General features: G+C 44.3%; 1 protein-coding gene across 3 annotated transcripts in view; it reads right to left on the reverse strand.

Annotated features, from left to right (window-relative positions):
* The window catches only part of ano7 (anoctamin 7), a 30,108-nt gene that overhangs the window by 5,982 nt on the left and 2,510 nt on the right, over positions 1 to 21,616 (reverse strand). Inside the window, exons 2-21 of one of the 3 annotated variants that reach the window (XM_088912742.1) lie at positions 20,839 to 20,918; positions 20,516 to 20,665; positions 15,204 to 15,554; positions 13,598 to 13,661; positions 12,433 to 12,584; positions 10,531 to 10,638; positions 10,128 to 10,264; positions 7,118 to 7,175; positions 6,782 to 6,892; positions 6,114 to 6,279; positions 5,125 to 5,215; positions 3,627 to 3,723; positions 3,352 to 3,495; positions 3,127 to 3,264; positions 2,662 to 2,760; positions 2,085 to 2,187; positions 1,370 to 1,481; positions 1,229 to 1,283; positions 664 to 761; positions 286 to 425 (exon numbers count right to left, since the gene is read on the reverse strand). In XM_088912742.1, coding sequence (XP_088768868.1) covers positions 286 to 425; positions 664 to 761; positions 1,229 to 1,283; positions 1,370 to 1,481; positions 2,085 to 2,187; positions 2,662 to 2,760; positions 3,127 to 3,264; positions 3,352 to 3,495; positions 3,627 to 3,723; positions 5,125 to 5,215; positions 6,114 to 6,279; positions 6,782 to 6,892; positions 7,118 to 7,175; positions 10,128 to 10,264; positions 10,531 to 10,638; positions 12,433 to 12,584; positions 13,598 to 13,661; positions 15,204 to 15,314 — 1,984 coding nt within the window. In that variant the 5' untranslated portion in view covers positions 15,315 to 15,554; positions 20,516 to 20,665; positions 20,839 to 20,918. Of the gene's footprint in view, positions 1 to 285; positions 426 to 663; positions 762 to 1,228; positions 1,284 to 1,369; positions 1,482 to 2,084; positions 2,188 to 2,661; positions 2,761 to 3,126; positions 3,265 to 3,351; positions 3,496 to 3,626; positions 3,724 to 5,124; positions 5,216 to 6,113; positions 6,280 to 6,781; positions 6,893 to 7,117; positions 7,176 to 10,127; positions 10,265 to 10,530; positions 10,639 to 12,432; positions 12,585 to 13,597; positions 13,662 to 15,203; positions 15,555 to 16,654; positions 16,822 to 20,515; positions 20,919 to 21,616 lie in introns of those variants that run through there. The other 2 variants (XM_088912743.1, XM_088912744.1) reach the window with 2 other exon arrangements.

The raw sequence follows: 21,616 nt of genomic DNA on the forward strand, positions 1-21,616 counted from the left end.
CCAGGAGCAGAGTTATCTACACACCCATGAACATTCCTACTCCGGGAATCTGGTCACCTGTAATCCTGACCCTGGTCTTCAGTTTTCATTTCAACAGAGCTCTCCATAACTTCTTTGGATCTTGTTTTTTCACTGCAAACAATAATTATCTCTCTGGTCTCTACCCATCGATTCCTAAAAATTCCCTATTAAATCTGTATAGCTTTGACTGCCTAGAACCACGGATGCTGACCCCTACTTTAAAGAGCACAGGGGCAATGCAGGGACCAGCAAAGATCGACTCACCCATCTCCAGATACTCATCAAACAGCCCCTCGCACACCAGCAGCTGGTAATCTGCCTCCCAGGGTGGGAGACACACATCTGACTTCCCCTGTGCCTCCTTATTGTGGAACTTCCTCTTCTGCCACCAGCTTCTCAGCTTCCTACAGACAGAACAGGGAGACAGTGGGAATAATACGGTTAGAAAGGAAGGGGTGGAGGTACAGGCAAGTCAGAGGGAAGCCCAGACAGAGCTGAGGAGGATGACAGAGAAAGAGGCAGTGAAGAAGGAGAAGAGACGTTTACTGGAGAGGAGGGTAGGGGAAGAACCAAAAAGATGGAGACAGAGGGAGATGGAAATGGACTGGGAGAAGAGGCACAGACGTTATGTCAGATACTCACGGGCAGATAAACTCCTGGACGTTGTTAATGACCTGTTTCCCCACCATGATTACTAGAAGCTCCTGGGCCAGTTCAATCAGACAGCCCCCAGCGCCACACTGCCAGCAAAAGCACAGGAATCAGTCCAGAGACAGAGCCTTGCCTTATAACAAGAGCATTACCTCTCCTGTCCATGCTCTGCCTTCCTCTGCCAACTGCTCGTCTCCGCCTCACTCCTGTATGTATGCATTACTAATGAGCTCAGTAATGAAAAGGGCCAACCCCAGAATCTGTTTCAGTGGAAAATGTGTTGATTTACAGAATCTATCCAACTGTGAATGCCTTTAAGGAATATTCAAATAAGTAGGCAGAGATACTCAAAACTGTAATGGCACACAGCACAGGGAGCAATGCACCACACACACAGTGAGTCTCTACCTGTCAGCAGTGGTATTGAGCACATGGTAACAGAGATGCCAATGATGATAATTCTGTTTATTAAATCCAATCGTACTACTTCGAAAACAAATGGAACAATTCTCAGTTACACAAAGAATTGCCTAAGTGGCAAAAGAAAAACACTCACATCCTCGTTCCGGATTCCCAGTAGGGTGTGGTAATTTCCAGGATACCCCACGAACCTGGGGAGACAGGCTCTGTAACAGTGCGCTTTGCTACAGGACGAGGTGACCAGAAGAATTACCAGTATGGATCAGAGCAGACTCACCGGCCCTTGAAGAAGGCAATGTAGACAGGAGAGGAATAGAAGTTGATGAACTGGAAGACGAAGACTTTCAGGATGAAGGCGTCCTCGTATTTTGTTTGGGTCCTGTGCATCTCTTCAGGGCGAGATAGGAAACATCATAGATATCAGGCCATACACAGAAATATCATAGAGATTGCAGAACAGCAGAGCACCTTAGCCCCAAATAAAGAGGAAATGCAGGTGATCTGGGATTTCGCATGAGTTTTTAGACATTCCCATTACTGTAGGGACAAAAACTGGAATGCACGTCATCACATTTCAGGAACGCGGGAAAATATATATATATAGAATTCTGGACATATGAACAAGTTAAAGGTTTATTCCATGCTGAGAACAGAAGAAAGGAAACACAATGTTTCGAAGCGTGTTTCCTTTCTTCTCTTTTTGGCATGGAATAAACCTTTAACTTGATCCTTTGCAGCGTGCGCATGCTGATGCAGCCACCTACTTGAACTATTCTGGGTGTATTACCATTTTCAAAGTTCCGAATTAATGATTAAACATCTCGTAAAAAAGGATCAGTTTATTTTGTCTATTTGCATTCTGTGCTGAGGGTTGCTGGGGCAGGATGAGGAGCAACGGGTATAATTCGGGGGAGACAGGGGTCCACACAGCGACAGGAGGTGCCAGGAGCAGTGTGTGCAGTGCAGTTGCGGGCCACTCAGTCAGTCCTCACCCCAACGAGTCAGGATGTGAGCCAGGAAGATGTAGGCCCGGGACAGCAGGAGGATGGCCAGCAGGTTCAGCACGGAGCCGGTCAGACTGGCAATCCGGCCTGCCTGCAGGGAGAGAGGGGGATGGGGTGGGGTCAGGGGAGTGTTAACATGATTTACATTCAAATCAACGGTTTAAAAGAAACAGGACATTTTGCAGGACTCAACTTGCTATAGCTCCACCTAAGAAAGACAGCACTTGACAACTCTACCGCACCAGCTGAAGGAGAAAGCGCTCGACTAGCTCTACGGCGCCACCCGGAGGAGACAGCACTCAGGACTACATGGAGGAATCAGTCTCCCTTGTAGATGTGCAGTCCTACCCTATTTGATTCAGTAAACGTGTGTCTGTGCGTGTGTAAATAGAACACAACTGCAACATCTATCACTAATTTTGGCAAGTTATCAGGCGTTCCTTGGGGCAGGTCTTTGGTTCAAAATGAACATGCCTGATTTCACATGTGCAACGAGTTGATCACTGCCGGCTTTCAAACCCAGGTCTCAGTGAGGGCTGTGTGAGGCAGGGAGGAGCAGACTCACAGAGAAGATAAAGAAGGGGTTCTTCGACCTGTAGATGACGATGCTCAGGATGGTCCTGTACAGGATGATGGCAATCAGGAACATGAGGACAACCGTGATCTGCAAGGGGCAAAATTCATAACATCTTTTAAAAGGCACGCAGTGTTCGACAGTGACATCCAGCCAGGAGTGAGGAAATCACTGTTCTTCAAAATACATTAATGCAACTTGGAGATTTTATCAATCACTGTACAAGGACAGGCACGGTAATATGAGTCCAGTGGTTATATGTCTAAAACTGAGACACTGGGAACAGTGATGCAGCCGAGATGACGGCAATGTGATCATCTCGGGCTAATAAATCATAATACAGCAGATAACTTTGGAGAGATGGAGTTGGTGGCCCAGAGGAACAAACAGAGTTTGCGTTAGTCATCGGTGAATGGTGTAGTGTTAACACAGCCAGTGTCGGCTGTAATGCCCCACCATGATGATGATGACCATGCAGCCTGTCATAGTGCGGTTGAAGCGCAGGCTCTTAGGAAAGTAAGGCTCTTCTGCTCCAGTCACGGGGTTCCGCAGGGTCATCGGTGCCATTGCAGTGAACTCAGGCCTTGGCCGCTCCTGTAACATGGTCACAGGTGGAAATGAATGGATTCTAACCTGGGTTTGTGCAGTAACTGCCTACTAAAAAGGAGATCTGAGACCCACTTCTATCTCCTCGAACTCGGAGCAATCCCAGCGGTGGGAAAGGATGGCGGTGGTGCGTTTCCAGTATTCGAGGAAGGTGACGGCCCAAAGAGACATGAAGATACTGAAGAACACTGTTCCCCCATGGTCAAACAGCAGCCCTGCCTGTGGGATACACACACATGCGTTTACAGGTGTAAACTGGACTCCCCCTGTCCTGTAATGTTGTATAAATCTCTCTCCTTTCCTGTATCAGGTTATACCACAATAAGGAGTACCCTCTGCTGATGGGGTACCTTGTATGTGATACAGATGCTGGAGAGATTCCAGTAGGAGCAGATGTTGCAAAGAGGGCACATGACAAAGTTATCTGTGCCGTCGCAGATCTCCTTCCTGTAAAAGAAAGAAATAATTTCTGTGATACGCAACACATCATACAGCATGGTTAAGGTCCAAATTTGAATGATCATGTTACCTACTGTGAGGAGGATCATAAAGCACAAAGAGATTCCGCCATAAACTGCACAGAACTGCTCACATGCACAGATACACACTTGTAACAAACAGAAAGAGCAAACGTTTTAAGGGGAATTTTCTCTTAAAACTGATTTTGGTTTGGGCACTTTTGACATTCCCTATAGGGTATGTCCAAATACACTATTTGCACATCTGTGTTTTTCTGCATTGGAAAAGGAGACTCTGACCCCAAGAAGCTGAGTGCCTGGGGCTGAGCTTTTGTTAGCTGTTTCTTAATGAAGATTTGTGTTTCTAATAAACCATGTTTGCATTACCCCAGATATACCTGAGGGTAAGGTCTGGAATTTCTACTTTATTGATGCAGCAGAAGCAGAACTGTGATCAGCCCTCTTCCACACTATACTGTGTGTGCAGTAATGTGTGTTTTCATACTTCTCCTCACTGTGCTAAAGGATTTCATTGAAAGCAAAGAGACACTGAAGGTATATAAAGTGAAGATAACAATATGCTCTGTCTGCAAGTCAGGTTTTGAGATAACGACTAATTGAAATTGTTAAGACTGCTGAACCCTGAACTTCTTTATTTAGGAAAGAATATACTTCTTTACTACCTTTATTTTTTACATGAAAACGTTTTGAACTTTTTGATAAAAAGGGACTTTCTCTTTAGAAATCCCACTTTGCTTCCTTCATCTGTCTGCCCTTCAACCTGAATTGCACAGAAAAAGCACAAGGAGCTTTGAAACTGTTTCTGTGCAAGCTGATAAGAACAGTGCCCCCTTTGTGTGTTCATAGGATTGCCACCGGTTGCCCTCTTTGCACACAGGGACCAAAACACATGGAAAGCAGCGCTCACCCTCTCTCTCACGCGAACGGATCTTTAAAAGCAAACGCAAAAAGCAAGCAAGAGGATTGCTCCATCACATGCCTTATCCCTTAAGTGTCTACTTGCTCCACATATCTCTTCATCGTTCTGCTCGCTGCACACCTGTCTCCCCTGGTATCTCACAGCAGTGCACCACCCTGAAGGTAAACAGAGAGCCTGGGACAGCCGCCCCTCCTCCCAGCACCCAGGGCACAGCCACTTCAGATCTCGAGGAGAGGCATCAGATCACTCATACGGGCAATAAAGGACAGCAAGTGTGGGCGTGACGAGTCTGGACCCGTGATCAGGTGAACACAAATCTGCTACTGATTATACGACTTATAGATGTATGATATGATTTACAGATTTTTAGCAAACACCACAATGTTCGGGATGGGGTCACGGGGGTTCTGTGCTAGTCTGATGGGGGAGCGTTCAGTCTTGGTTACTCACGCAGGCACGTCTGTCATCATGAGCCAGATTCCAAAAACGAACACCAGGGTCCCCACGAAGGCCGCAGGCAGGAGCCAGCCTGTGTAGAATCCTGCAGAGACACAGGATGCTATGAATGGGTTCAGGCGGGTAGCTGCGTCAGCATGAGTAGGCTGCAAAGGAACAAACACAACGTTTCGGCCATGGGGCCCTCTTCAGGTGTGAGCAACCTGAAGAAGGCCCCACGGCCGAAACGTTGCATTTTCTTTCTTCTCTTTTCAGCATGGAATAAACCTATTACTTGTTCGGATGCTATGAATGCCTTTAGAAACCACTGCGTGGGCTTTATTTGCAATTATGACACAAAGCAGAAAATGTCAGCAGTTAAAAGCTACTTTGTTTCTCCCTTCTATTACTTCACCATCATCAAACATCACCAATGCAGAAATTAAAAATGTACTCCGCACTTCAACAAATGCAATACATTTACTGTCTCATCCAAACGACAGCACCTCCCATAATGTTACGAAAATGTGGCATTGGTGTGGAAATTCAGGTTGTGAGCGAATGGTGATGCCTACTAGCCCACAAGTACCACTTACAGCTAGGTTTTTCTTAGAGCAGAGCTGTTAGGGCCTGATTCTGGAGGTATGCTTGTAGAGCTTCCTTCCAAAAGAGCTCCTAACATGCAAAATCAGCTGACTACTGGCTTCATTGAACCTATATAATAGCCTCTCCCAGATCTTCAGGTGCTGGTGCTTGAAAGAAAAGACCTGCAGACACTGGCTTTCTGGGAAAAGGATTGGCCCAGTCCAATTCCCGATGCCAGTACTGACTAAACCTTGCTTAGCTTGGGAGATTGGATGGGATCAGGCTACAAAGAAGACATGCCGCTAAATGTCTGCAAGGACACCCCACTTTGTGAGTGTTTCAGTAATAGCAGCAGCAAGATTATCAGCACCAGTGATTATGAATCAGGAGCAACATTAACACCAGTGGCTGTGTCCTACCCAGCCAAGCAAAGTAGAGGGCAATCTTCTCTCCATAGTATTCCCGGATGTGGTCCAAGGGCTGGTATTTCTTCCAGCAGGCCCAGCGCGCCCAGTACTGGTACAGAATCTGTCGGAGGCTCAGGGTCTCTGGGTGCACTTGACCAGTGGGGGCTTCAAACGATCCCTGGAAAAGAACATCAGCCATTTTCACAATGACATTTTAACATGATTTGTGAACTGTCTTATCATTACTTTGTCTTGTTTTGGTCTGCCTGTCATAATGTGAAGTGTATCTAGCATCTTACATACAGGAGCCTGCTTTTCTGAAATATCTGTGCAAAAAATAACTGATTTGTTTCCAGCCTTACCTCCATAACACACTTTTTCAGTGAGTTTGCCTGGCTCATAGACACTGAGACTTTTCTAGCAACAGTGGCAGCGTGTTCACCTTAAATCCGCACAGCTAACTTTCTCCAGTCCATAAAGCATTACAGACCAAAATTATACCACTACTACCTCATGCTTACAGACCAAAACTACACCACTTCTGCTTGAGTTACTCCACAAATACTCTACCCTGGGTTTGCATGATACTCCATCACTCCATAATGTTCAGCAAAGAGTTGGCGGTCCACACACTGTTTGAGCCCCACTGGGGCAGCTTTTTAGGACAGGAGGATCCTTACGTCATGCAGGGGGTAAGCTGCTGTGAAAATGTTTTCGCTGACCAGGCGGTCAATCCCCACTTCTCCTCTCTTCATGGCTCCATACGGCATCCGGGCCAAAATCTCATACAGCTGGAAGGGGAGAAGGTGTGAGCAGGGCTGGAGGGAGACTGAGGGAATGCGGAGCGAACAGAGGCAGGTAAGGTAAACTAAGGAGAAGACGTAAAGACGGGGCACACAGCACAACGCAAAAAATGAAGCAAAATTACACTCTTTTAAATTTACAAGTAAATTCAACTGAGGGACCTCCATCCTCTAGCCCTGAAGAAACAGAGAGTGACTCCGAAATGTACTCACAATCTGGTGACGCTGGGTATTCTTGAAGAAAGTGTCCTGATTGTCACTTCCGAGAAACCTGTGGATACATTGCACTGATTTGAAAAGCAGATGGTTTTATTTTCCAAGTTGGTGATAATAATAATAATTCCTTACAATTATATAGCGCTTTTCTGGACACTCCACTCAAAGCGCTTTACAGATAACGAGGACTCCCCTCCACCACAAGCAATGTACAGCACCCAACTGGATGATGCGGTGGCAGCCATAGTGCTCCTGTACACTCACCATTGGTAAAGGGCAATGGGAAATTTGGCCAGGGCACTGAGGTAACACCCCTACTCTTTTCAAGAAACACCCTGGGATTTTTAATGACCACAGAGAGTCTAATGTTTAATGTGTAATGTCTCAGCTGAAGAACAGCACCTTTTTAGAGTATAGTGTTCCCATTAATATACTGGGGCATTAGGACCCACACAGATTGCAAGACTCTCTATTAGTCCCACTAACACCTCTTCCAGCAGCAACCTTTCTCCCATCCAGGTACTGACCAGGCTCACACCTGCTTCCTTCCCTGGGTTGCCAGTTGTGAGTTGCAGGGTGATATACTGTAGTTACTGACTATATAGATACACATGGAGGCTTTGAAGATGAATGACAGCAACCAAGATCTCCCTCACATCTGCTGCTCCAACGCATGATGGTGCAAGCTGACACTTTCTGAAAAACTATAAATTCCATAATAAGCCTCTCTGTTTCTCATATTTGTCTTTCTGCACCCTTCTTCCACCCCACCTCCACCTTTGCAGGACTCCATTAGTTAATTTCTTCCTCTACTGGGGCGTCCAGACTTCCTCATCCTACAGCCATGTGTCTAATCCTCATCCAAAAGATTAAGCCAAATATTCTTATGCCTGTTTTATCTATAAATATTCCTAATTACATTTTCTTGTTGGGAATTGTCATTCCTCATGACGGTTCTTTTTTTATGTATTTAATAAATAATTTAAAAAAAATAAATGAACCAGAGGACACAAGCAGATACATTGGGAAGTGCATGTTTACACAAAGGGTTGTAGGGGTCTGCAGTTACTCATCCATGTTGTCAAAGCTGAAATCCTGACTTCTTTCAGGTCAAATAGCCACTACAAACCAACAAACCGGATGGACCAATTTGCCTCCACTTCTTTGCAACTTTTCCGAACTCCGGTTGTCCATATATGCTTGATGATTTGTTTTAAAATTGGACTGAAATGAGGCTTCATAGAGGACTTTCCAGTCACAAGTAAATTTCATGTAACTTCAGGTGCAGATTTATTGAAACCAAGTTCATTATTTATGGATGATTTTTTAGTTGGTCAGATATGTTACTTAGACATGTAGCTTTAAATATGATATTTCTTTACAAAACAAAGTCCCCTTAAGTACTGTACAACAGTTTACTTACTCATTCTGAAATGGTTACAACAGTGAAACGCGTCAGTCTGTTTGCACGGCGTACAGGTCCTTGTAGACTCGGATTTCCTCAAACACACCTTTGTATAGTCAATGGGTCAAGCCCAATCTACTGCAGAGCAATAAAAGGACTTGCAAAACTACAGTGCTTTTTCTCCCCTACAGCTTTGCATGTACAGTATATCTGCATCACACTGCACTTGCCAAACATTAGAAAGTTTCAAAGAAAGAAGCCATTTGGCTCATATAGCTTTCATGGTTGCTAGCAAACTATTCACTAGAGTGATTGAACCTAGAATCGAGTCCTGCCACTTCCTAAAGTGACACAAGGTATCAGCTTCAAGTGGCAGGGCTTTTTGTTCCAGACTCCCACAAAGCTCTTGTCCTTAGAGCTTGTTGGATTATGCTAATTAAAGGGCTCATATACAGTAGATGCCATGAACTTTTACAAGAAGGTTACAGGCTGGTCATTTGCTTTAATGTCACTATATTTTCATCATCACATCGCTTTCAATAATTGCTTACTCAGTTCAGTTTCAGGGTGGCCCAGAGCCTATCCTGGGAAGCACTGGATACAAGGCAGGATACGCTCTGGGTGGGACGCCAATCCATCGTAGTGCAGACACACACTCAGGCTAATTTTACAGAAGCCAATTAACCTACCCGTATGTCTTTAGATTATGGAAAGAAACATAAAAACTCCACATAGATGGCACCCCAGGGACTGAACCCAGGTCCTTAGCGCTACAAAGCAAAAATGCTAACCACTGCACCACCATGCTATCCCATATTGCTGTACTTTGATTCCTAAATTGCATACTGTGCAATTATTAATGTGAAAACCTGCAATTATCAAGCCATGCCTTCTGTCTTTTCACAGGTCTATGCCAAAGAGAAACGCTTACTGTTTTTGAACTCTTTTTATTTCCAATTGCTATACTTAACACAGCTTTCTTTACTGTTCGTCTATTCTTAAGGTTTTGGAAAAGCAAAACCCTTACCGTTTTTGATGTCTGATTGCAGTTCCCTGGCTTTTCATTCAGTAAGGTTTTTTTTTCTCCTGATCCTCTTGTTGATAAAACTATTAAACCAGTTGGGCCACCTGTTGCTTGATCTTTGTTATTCACTGGAAACAAATTATTCATTTGTGACAGGAGTGTTGGGTTACATTTGAGAGCTGGCCATTTGGCCCAACCAGCTCATTTCGTTGCTAGTAAGAATCACAACACAGCTGGGGAGCTTGTACCAGACCCCTACCACTATTTGTGTAAAGAATCAAAACTGCCCATAGTAAACTGCCTCACTTTTTCATGGTCATATTGTCTGAAATGTGCTGTCGTTTTCGAATCTACCTGTTATGCAACTCTACTATCCTCCAAACTGCATATTTGAGTTGTTTCATGTTTGGTTCCTGCTGGAGGTGTCATTTTTATCAATGTGCAGGTTAGCAACATGGGTGTGCGCATAGTCGGCACAGTGTCAGCCGCATGTGAGTGTAAAAGGTGATACTGGGACTCCCACGGTAATGTCTGCAGGAACAAAGTCAGCCCTTGTCAGTGTTCCAGCCTCGCTGTACCTCTCCAGCTTATTGTTCCTGAACTGGCAGGTGTAGAAGTCAGGCGGGGGGTTGGGCACATCTTGCTGCATGACGTTGGGGATCCCCAATTTCTGCAGCACCTTCTCCGACCAGTTGGACATCTTGTGAGGCACTACCTACACACACGAGGAAAGGATTAATCTCCCAAACTCCCTGCTGCCCTGTGCATACAGTATAAAACATCATTGCATATAAAACACGCACTCCACATAGCATATGTAAATGTCAAAATCTGTCCTGCAAAAACTGCTTTTTAAAGAGGTCACGCTTCTGTATGCCTCTCAGGAACTTGCGTGTGTTTTATTGTAGCAGAGTGCTCTGGTGTCCCTGGGGCTCCAGGCTCTTGCTGCAGAGTGAAGCTGAGGGAGGGGGACACACTGACCTGCAGGGGGACACGCAGGCTGATCTCCTCCGCGTAGTAACACAACACGCTCCAGGGAGCATTGAGGAGCACGTAGGTGATCCGCGTCTTCTCTCGGATTTCAACTTTCTGGAAAGACAGACGAAGAGCCAAACCCTACAGGTCCGAAATCAGCCTAAACATACAGCTTGCTGTGTATATGAGCACGAGATTGCACAGATGCTCTTAGCTTGTTTGCACTTAAACTTTGCCCAGGGCTGCTCTGTATTTTTAAACTTAAGGCGTGTAGAATCGCTGACCCGTGACAATGGCACAATACAGTGGGGCTGCTGTGTGTTGCCCAGGGGGATGCAATCCACTGGTGGACAAAGGGGCTTCATCTGTCTGGTAGAACACAGAGACGTTGACATCCATTGATCCCACTCACATGTGAATAATAATAATAATTCCTTACACTTTCTGGACACTGCCCTCAAAGCGCTTTACAGGTAATGGGGACTCCCCTCCTTTCAAAGTATCACTGTTGATAACATCCTGACAATAGAATTAAAACTTTTTTTTAATTAGTAATTTCAAATACTAGCCATATAATAACAGTCACGTACTATTAGGCCTACTCGAGCTTTTCCATTCTACTCGAGCATGCCCATTCTGATGGACCCATCATCAGATCTGTAGATTTAGGAATCTGACTGAATGGTCTCCCATTAGCCTTGGCTGTATGTCTCAGGACTCAGTGCAGTGAACATATTACAGTAGTGACATCACTCCCTTGAAATCTAGAAGGTATCAAAGAGTTTTTGCTACAGCCTACGGAGTAGTGCTGTGTCTGCTCTGTGCCTGTGGTCAACTGTGAGTATTTTTATATTGTGAATGCCAGTGCTTAATTTTTTCTTTCGCAAGAAAGTGCCAGAATGAGGACAACCTCAAACTGAGAGGCGCTGGAGCTGAGCTCTGTAAACTACATAATAATAATAATTGCTTACACTTATATAGCACTTTTCTGGACACTCCACTCAAAGTGCTTTACAGGTAATGGGGACTCCCCTCCACCACCACCATTGTGCAGCCCCACCTGGATGATGTGACAGCAGCCATAGTGCACCTGAACACTCACCACACCAGCTATCAGTGGGGAGGAGAGCAGAGTGATGAAGCCAATTCATAGATGGGGATTATTAGGAGGCCATGATTGGTAAACGCCTACTCTTTTCGAGAAATACCCTGGGAATTTTAATGACCACAAAGATTCAGGACCTCAGTTTTACATCTCATCTGAAGGACAGCGCCTTTTTACAGTATAGTGTCCCCGCCACTATACTGGGGCTTTAGGATCCACACAGACCCCAGGGTGAGTGAATGAATGTGAAGTTCTTTGGGATCCCTCAGCATGACTGAAGCACTGTATAAGTACAAAGAGTGTTACCTGTGTTTGTTCCTCCAATGTGTACAGCCTCTAAGACATCACTGCATGGCAGAGGTGTGCAGAAAAAGTTCTCCCAGACAATCGATGCAGCTGTGTGACACTTGCTCACAGAAAGTGGGCCAATCCGATAATGTAAATCGGCTGAAAAGCTGCTATTTGCTCACTTTGAATATATTTGTTCCTATTTGAGTAGGCAAGACTACTGGCTGAAAGGTTAGATTTACTTCTATTCTGTAAAATCAAAATGGTACATTTTGTACCTACCAGAGGAAATTCTTTTGGTTTATGGTGAAAATAGTGCCTGCCTGGTGTACTGGTCACAGTCACAATCTGGCCTTGCAGTGCGTTATAGTGTCTCTCTGATCTAGCTTACAGATACTGTCATTCCAGAGAGGTGAAGAGATAGGACCGCTCACAGTGACCATAAAGTAATGCCCACGCCCGTTTGCTCCCTTGCCCCCACCTCCCATGTCAGAAAACTGGGAAGGGTCGTCTACCTCGTCCATCTGGATGCCAACTTTCTGCAGCCTGCTCAGGAACCTCTTCCTGTATTTCTGGTGCATGTCCTGGGATGTTCCAGCTGCCTTCCCATCTGGCTCAGTCGCTTTGGGCTTCTCCCTTACCTCTTCCTCCCACACTAGGACAAAGTCTGGACACAAAGGATAACACACATAGTTACTCAAAGGCAAGCACATATACGATGGCACCTGTGCACGTACAGTACAGGATTTGTGTTGTCCCTGATATACATTGCAGGCAGTACACAATCACTATCACACAATTACAGCAGCACGTGTCATTTTATTTGTGTAGCTATGAAGCAGGCATTGTAAAAAAATGCAGTAGAATGAGCAGATAGATGAAATGCAGGTGTTTTTACACCTGCATTGGGCTTCTTCTTAAATTTTAAAGCTTCACATTTTTTATGGCTCTGTAAACAGGAAATGAGGGTTTGTGATGATCCTGCCCTGGTCATGCACTCTGTCAACAACTGGCCTTTGCTCACATTTTCACGCAAGGGCAAATTCAATGGTAAGGCTAAGCCAGAAGAGGATACTTCAAAAATATGGACACACAAAGTGCAAACAGTAACAAGATACTGTAAATACACACCAGCTAAGGACACACTGTGTGTAGAGCAAACAAACCAAATACAAATACACACCAAAACTGACCAACACCTTCAACGCATACAATACAGACACATTATTGCATGGCAAAAAGACACAGAGATGCACAAGCACACGTACTTACACTCGGGGCATGCACACAGTTCCACAAGCAGTGCAGCTGCACGCGAGCAGGAAATCTAACACTTCTCAGTTTCTAGATTTGCATAGTTAGTGCAGGGAAATAATTCCTGCACTTGCGTTATCTCACTCCACAGAGGGAGTGGCAGGAATTTTCTAAGAGTGGGAGAGAGATCAAACCAGTGGCATTTCATACAGTTGATCGGCTGATTCAAGTTGGAAAATTTGTTTCAGATTGGACAGGGGAGCTGGAGCTAAAGTTAAAGCGTTTTTTCACAAATAACAGTGCAATTAATAATGACAGGCTGAATAGGCAGGATGTCTTGTGTGCTGAGTATAGGAAAACCCTAGAAATGCTACATGCATTTTAGGATCTATATCATCTCATTTTGCTTTCTTTCGCTGTTCTCACCAATCCTGGTGACGCCATCGCCGAACACGTTCTTGTCCTGAGGCCTGGCCTCTCCCTCCTTGGCCTGGACATTTGCCAGCATGGGTAGACCGAGAACGAGAGAGAGAGAAAGTGAGCGAAAGGAAGAGGGGGTGGGTTTAGTTTGTTTTTTGTTCTTCTGCACGAAACACACACCATGGGCAGACCAGCCCTCTAACTTCAAATCCCTTTTCAACAAAGTTGCGCTTCAAAAAATTGGATTATGCCTCTCAAAGTTCGTGCCCATCAGAAATGGATATTGGGAGCCCCAAAACAAGATGAGGAGCGGGTCACAGGCAAGACCATGCCATCCTCTGTGTAAAGAATTAGACTGAAATCTTACAGCAGAGCTCATACCATCATAGGAACACAGGACCCTGCCCTCTTACTGATAATGGAATTGTAGTCGATGCCTTTAATCACCAGCAGCCATGTGAATACCAAAAGAAGCTGACCCTAAAATAAGCACTGATTTGAACACATTCTTGATCTACCCACTTAAGAGCTCTCAGAAATGTTCACTGCCTTCCACCTGTGCTAGTCACAGATCCAGCACACGAAACACTGATATCACCTGTCCAGGGACGCTTTTCTTTCCTCTCTAGCTGTCTGCGGAACACGACAAGCTGAGGAGCTATAAAAAAGGAAAGGGGGAACACTTGAGAGGCAGTTTTTTAGTGCTATGGTCACTCCTGCAACCCTTTTAGGCAGGAACACAGCTGTCTAATTTACCTCAAGATGGGCTGTCTACTTCTAGGGTTTTGACTCTTTCAGTTAGCTCAGCCTGAATGGCCAGTACAGGGGAAGGAAACCCTTGGCTTGGCCCTCCATCTCAGACTGTCATCACCCTGCCCACTTCCCCCTTCAGTCATCACCATCTCTCCTGATTACCCAGCTCCCAGCCCGTCCCACCAAGACCTAGACAGGAAACCAGCCCTGGCCCACCACAAAGACAGATGAGGAAAATCCGGATCCTCCAGAGAGCTTCCAGTCCTCACTTTGTTGTGCCTTTTAAAAAGCGTTTTGCATAAACACTCTTAAACCTTTCTTGTCCTTATCAGACTAGTCCACACACACAAACACACATAAGTGGAAAAAAACAAAAGCACACAATCCCTGGCCCCATTTGACTGTAGTGGTGCACACAAATATATTTCTAACACCTCTCCATCAATGACCATGACTACAAATGCAGATTAAAAGCATCAGATTCAGACTGGGTGCTACACATCCATTTTCTATCCACTTTATCCAAGACAGGGTCACGGGGGTGTCAGATCCTGTCCCTGCAAGCAACAGGCACAAGGCATGGAACATCCTGGACAGGACGCCAGTCCTTCACAGGGCAGACACACATTCAGGCACTCGGACCAGAGCCAATTTTTCCCAGAAGTCAATTAACCTGCCATTATGTCTTTGGACCGTGGGAGGAAACCGGAGAACCTGGAGGAAAACCACAAGAACATGGGGAGAGCATACAAAATGGTAACTAATTAGCCAAGAAACTGGAATGCTTTTTGTAAGATCTGGCCACGTTTAGCGACTGTGTTTTTATTTATTTATTTAAGCACATGAACAGGAGCCCAACCTGCGTTTTCTCAGTCTTGTCGCTGTCCAAACTGCCATAGTACCTCTCAGGGTCATCTCCCAAGGCAATGAGAGTGGCATTGTCGTCCTCCACCGGCCTCTTCCTCAACATGGCCGCCAGTCTGTGCACTGCTGGTCACCCCTGTACCATACACCCGCCTGTGATGAGGACACAACGGCTCTCTTCCTCCCCTCCACACCGCTGACTGACCCCGCAGGCCCACTCGAGAAATCTTCTCTTCAGCTGTTGTTGGTTTTGGGAAATGTCGGTATGCAACCGGATTCTGGTTGGGTCCTTATTGAAAAAACTCTCTAGACTGCCAGGCCCAGGAATAGCGACAGTACGATGTGTCTGGGGGGAAAAAAGAGAATATTTTCAGAAATATGAACTTGTTGTCGTGCCAGGGTTTTGGATGTTATACAATATTGTGGTTTTTCCAGGAATCACATGTCCTTCCAGCTTCTTATCTCATAGTGACACACACTTTCCCATGAGCCGTAAAAAGTTAAGCATGAAGAAAAAGTTAATTGAATGATTATTATTTTAATTTATTTAATCACTGTGCCCTTCACAACAGTCTGCTCCAAAGTACTGCAGATTGCTATAGTTATTCACAACTATTAAACTAACAAGAATATAACAATGTCCATAATTTTCCAATTCACGGTTGCAGGAGGGCTGGAGCCTATCCCAGTCAGCAACAGGCACAAGGCAGGGCAGACACGCAGACACACACAGGGGGCCAAGTTTCCTAGAAGCAAGTAATCCTACCAATATTTTTTTGGGACAGTGGGAGGAAACCGGAGCACCTGGAGGAAAGCCACGCAGAGGGAGAACTCCACACAGATAGCATCCCGAGTCAGACATAGAGCCCAGGGCCCCAGCAATGCGAGTCAGCATAGTTAACCACTGCACCACTACCGAGTATGATCATACTGTCCAATTAAAGACAAGAATCTACGCATGATAAAAAATGTCTCATAGTACAAAACTGAAAGCAAACAAGGATCGTCATAAGTGATTTTAGCGTTCAAACTATTCCAAATAACTCAGTCCAAACCCAAACTTTATTTTCAGAGATTTACTGCCAACACGGTTCTGACTGCCCATGGAATAACACACCATAAAACAGGTGTGAAATATTTACCGGCTAATCATAGCACAACTAGAGGCAAAATTAGAAGCCAAACACTTCAAAAACATTTAAACATTTTCTTGCATTCTATGTCATTCCATATAGAAAAGAGTACAATATAGTCATTCCATATAGAAAAGAGTACAATATAATAAAGAAAAGCCCTTTTGTAAATAATTGCAAAAGTGTTATCTGTAAAGTCAGCAAAATGCATCTATAAAGTATTTCACAAAGGAAAAGAGCAGTGTGATGTCTCATTTCCCTGTGAGACATCCTGGTATATGCCCTGTGGAGCAGACAAAACAGGTGTACATACCTCAAAACACAGAGCCTTGTGATTCCTCAAGTGCGGCTGTGCCAGTCTAGTCTAGGGTGGGGTGGTCCCAGCCCTGTGTCTTGGGTCTTGGGGCTGTCTGCCCTCTCTGTCAAGACCAACCTCACACACCTCTACAGTTGGTGGATGACTGTAGCAGAATTCCAGACCTACAGAATACTCTGACTCTCCACCCATTTCAGACTGCATCAGTGCCACCTCACTGACGTTGGGCGTGGTTTATTTTTTTGCCATGACCAATCAGAAGCAAGCATGTCTGGCAAGAACTAGGCTCTCATTTGCCTATTCAAATGCACACATTCCACATCATTTGAATAATACCTAGGTGCTGTTTCATTGCAGCGGTTTAAGAGAAACTGCTTGTCTAATAGTCTAAGTAGTACCCAGGGCTCCAGTCCAGACTTGATTGTCCAGAGGTGGTTTATAATAGGCATGACAGAAGAATTATTGTGATCCTTAAAAATCTACCCAGTCAAACTGTCAAAGATGATAGCCTGCATTCTTTCAAGAAACAACTGGATGAAATGTTCACATCATTTAGCTACTAACAACTAAGTAAGCTATATGGCTTGCTGTCTATTTTAAATTAAACTAACTCCAAAAATGTTGATTAATGTGTATTGCAATAAGTATAGATTTCTAAAAATTATAGTTTGAAGAACCTGAATGAAGATCTCTGTCCACTCAAAAGATATAGTCAAAGAAGGCAACTGTATTGGGTGCATCTTCTTCTTTTGCCTGAAAAGCACCATTCTCGTCCTTTCTGTAAGTGATATATACACCAGGTGGTAAACACTCATATGTTAATATTGGGGACCACAATGCCTCTTCAGTCAGAACTCACCCAGATAGGTCAGCCACACCGCTCAACCCACCTCTCTCTCCCTGAACTTAAATCACAAGGATAGACATTCAGCTCCAATTCCTACCTCCTCCCCCTTGGAGATCTCCCAAGTCATTGACTAACTTAATAGAACAAACTTCTGAATCGGCAGGGAAACACCTAACTCCAGTCTAACCCACAGAGAAGTGCATTCAAAACTGAGAAGAAGAAGCACTGCTTCACGTAAGGGGTTGTGGAAGGCTGGAGCAAACCACCCAGCCATGTTGTTGAAGCCGATATCCTGGCATCCTTCAAGAAACAGCAGGATGAGACTCTTGGATTAATTAGCTATTAGCAACTGAGCAGCCAGATGAGCCTAATGGCTTCCTCTTGATTGTAACCTTTCTTATATTTCAGTTTTGGTCAACCGTTTCTGTATGGACAAACCAAACAACGGGATAAGCTGAAAGACGAGATCCTAACCTATTAACTTGAGCAGGTAAAGAACACTCCCAAGACACATCTATGATCATGCAGCAGGTGGAGAAATGAGACTTTGGCCAGCCTGACCTGAGTCAAGAGTGTGGTCATGGTAGTGCTCAGACTCCTCAGGCTGTGTAAGGTGGCACAGCCGATTCTCTCCCTGACTGCACTCCCATGCCGAGACACAAAGGATCTTCTCAATGCCAGGATTGAATAAGAAGGACACTCTGAACGCTCTAGAACTCGATGGCACACCGTTCTCTATCACAACGACCAAGATGTCTGATAAGGAACAAAATCTGAGCCACCAGCAGAAGGGCTCAAGGCCTCCGGGTTAACTACTCGCACCTACAACAGGAACACTCAGCACCCTCGAATTTGAAACCGTACTGCATGCAACGTAATGATTTTCAGCCATCTAAAAAAGTTTTCAGTTCAGTTTGTTCTTATTCTTAAGCCACTGGGGGTGGGTTTTGGGTCTCCTAACTATCAGGTTGTGGGTTCAAGTCCATACTGCAGACACTGCTGTTGTACTTTGCCCCACTGGCTCCAGTCTATATCAGTACCAGTAGCTATATCACCCTGCAACTCACAGCTGGTAACCCACACAACCCAGCTAAGCAGGTGTGAGCCTGGCCAGTACTTGGATGGGAGAGCTAAGCTAAGGTTGCTGCTGGAAAAGGACTTAGTGGGACCAGTAGAGGGTGCTCACTCTTCTGTCTGTGTGGGTCCTAATGCCCCAGTATAGTGACGCGGATACTATACCTTTAAAAGGATGCTGTTTTTCAGATGAGATGCAAAACCAAGGTTCCGAGTCTTTGTGGTCAGTAAAAATCCCAGCATATTTCCCCCTAGCCTTTACCACTCATGGCCTCCCAATAATCCCCATCTATGAATTGGCTTCATCACTCTGTTCTCCTCCACACTGATATGTGGAGCTGATGTGTTTTGAGTGTACTGGCGTACTTTGTCTGCCATCTCATCATCCAAGTGGGGCTGCACATTGTTGGTGGTGGAGGGGAGTACCCATTACCTGTAAAGTGCTTTGAATGGAGTTTCCAGAAAAGTATGATATACTGTACTGTAAGGGCAAGGAATTTATTATCTTCATCATTATCATCACCATTAGTGGGGACCATTACTGCTGTGTGGCCAATCCCTGTTATTACCAGTGTCAGGAAGGAGTCTCATCCTCTCAGCCTGCTCAACACTCCAGCAGTTTCTTCCAGCACACAGTTAGTGACATGCTTTGGGAATGAAAGCCTCTAAAATCGTTCATCACTGATATTTCTCTATGAGCTGTGTTTTCACTTCAGAATTCATCATGAAGAAGTTAACTGAGCTGACTTCGCCAGAAGCTTTTAGGATCAGAATACTTGAACCAAGTCTGCATGCCAAAAGACACTTGCGGGAATTCAGCTTGACACAATCATACTGATTTCATTTATTAAATACTATACATGCACATACTGAGAGCATCTCATCTGAGGTGATTTTACTAAAGAGAAAATATCTTTGATAGGTTGTAAAGTGGCCTTTAAAAACTTTATAGGGATCCTATCACACTATGTACAATATTAGTGTAAACTAATGCAAAATGGCTGCCAGTTTGTTCATGTGATGTGCATTTTATTACTGCTAAATTACACCGGTCTTGTTGAATCTTTGATTAATCTGTTTGCAGTGTCGGCTTTATCTTGTATATTGGTTTTTGATTCTAGTCATGTAGTATTATTATTCCCAGGGCATAAGAGAAACTGCCTCTGTTGTATGTCAAATAACCCTCCCATGAAAAGAATGCGGCTGAATTTCATTTCAGCAAAGCTAAACAGGCTGATACCAAGAACCTGCTACAAGGTTTGATTTGTTCTGCTGATTCTGTAATAAAATACTGTCCGTTTAATTTAAACAGGTTATTTTCATATAGTTATATACCTGTTTACCAGCACAAAATGAGAACTCTTTGCAAGTTAAAACATTCTTCACCTTTTACAACTACCACAGCTATGATGTATTAATGCTTGATAACAAAATGATTTTCAGGAAACGCAAGCTTTCAGTAAGCAACACCTTCATCCTCCTGATTTTTCAAAAGGCCTAATAGATGTCTCTCTTTATATTAGGCTAAGTGAATTGAATTTAGTTACTCACAACTCACAATAACCCCCAAGATGGTCTTCAGATGGAAAAGATCCCTAAACTGTGGTCAGACGAAGAAAGCAATGTTTTAAAGTCACTTTAAACACATCAGAATTTGTTGCATAATTTGTGTGCAACAATATATAAGTGTTAAAATATACAAAGTCCATTAACAAGCTATAGTAACCTAAATATGGCATCTGACTTACTAGTTGATCTTTAACCTAAGTTTAGACAGAACCAGGACAGTTTTCTTCATTTCACCAGCCTAAAAATGTGGGAACATTTTACAGTGTTGATTCAGCCAGAAAACAGTTTCAGCAATATCCTTTACTGCGGATTGATGGCAAAAGTAATCTTTCAACAAGTTAAGTCTTTTCTTGCCTCCACCCAGTTACCTTTTATGTTGGATTTCAGCTCCACAACATCACAGGGTTCTTGGCAAACGTGTGCAAAGAAATGAAACAAGAATTTCCAGAATTTCCTCGTTGGAACTGATTCCCAGGGGATGCAGATGGAGCTATTGGTCCTGCAGTTTATTCAGGAAACTGGAAGAAAGGAAAAAGACTCAAAAACCTTTTTCTCACCAGCTGTCTAAACTACTCTACCCTTGTTTCCTTGGTTGCTGTGATAGTGGAGCCATCTACCCTGTCATTTCCTTGCTCCCCTTTCAAATTTTGCCATTTCATCCTCTTTGTCGATCTCCCTGTGGCTCTCTCACCCTGTGCCTGTGTCCCTCCTTCTCTGTTCTGTTACTCAGTCGCAGACACTCCCAGTGGAAGCCAGCTCGGATAACAGGAGCTGTGAAAGTAAACAGGAACAGGCTGCTGGTACATCCTGCAGAGGCATTAGAGCAGGGATTCCACACTCCTCTCCTCAAGAGTCTGCTAGTTGTTACTCCAACTAATTGCTGAAACACAACTGTTTTTTTGTGCCTAGTACATGTATACTCTCCAGCTGCCAGACTTACAGAACTTCTAGGCTTGCTGCATAGTGTTAAAATTAATGATCATAAGAAAGGTTACAAATGAGTATAGCTGTTTAGCTTCTCACAGCTTCAAGGATCTCATTCAGCATTTACTTGAAAGCCAGGGTATCAACAGGCTTTGGACACTTGTGTGTCTGTGGACTTCTGTGTCCTCTGCTTCTTGCAATACTAAAATTTGTTTTGTTTTATTCAGCTCTTCATTCCTAACTCAGCTCTCACATAGCAGGAGTGGTCTTGGAAAATGGTTTTTCGCTGCCCCCTGCTGGAAGTGGAGCTGAAGCAGGTGTGCTTCCAATCGGGAGAAAACTGGATGTCTTGACCAAACACATCAGTAATTGTTCACTTAGATCAACTAAGTGTAAGATAAGATCATGTCATCTATGCTGCCCCAATGGGCACCATTTTCAGCTCTTACTACTGAACACAGATACTCAGATCGAGCTGGGACTATAACAAAACTGCAGGTGATAAACTAAATCAACTGATCTCACTTTTGATATTATTGATAACA

Source organism: Atractosteus spatula, chromosome 4, assembly GCF_055471065.1.
Source record: "Atractosteus spatula isolate fAtrSpa1 chromosome 4, fAtrSpa1.hap1, whole genome shotgun sequence".
In the NCBI taxonomy this organism is placed as follows: Eukaryota; Metazoa; Chordata; class Actinopteri; order Semionotiformes; family Lepisosteidae; genus Atractosteus; species Atractosteus spatula.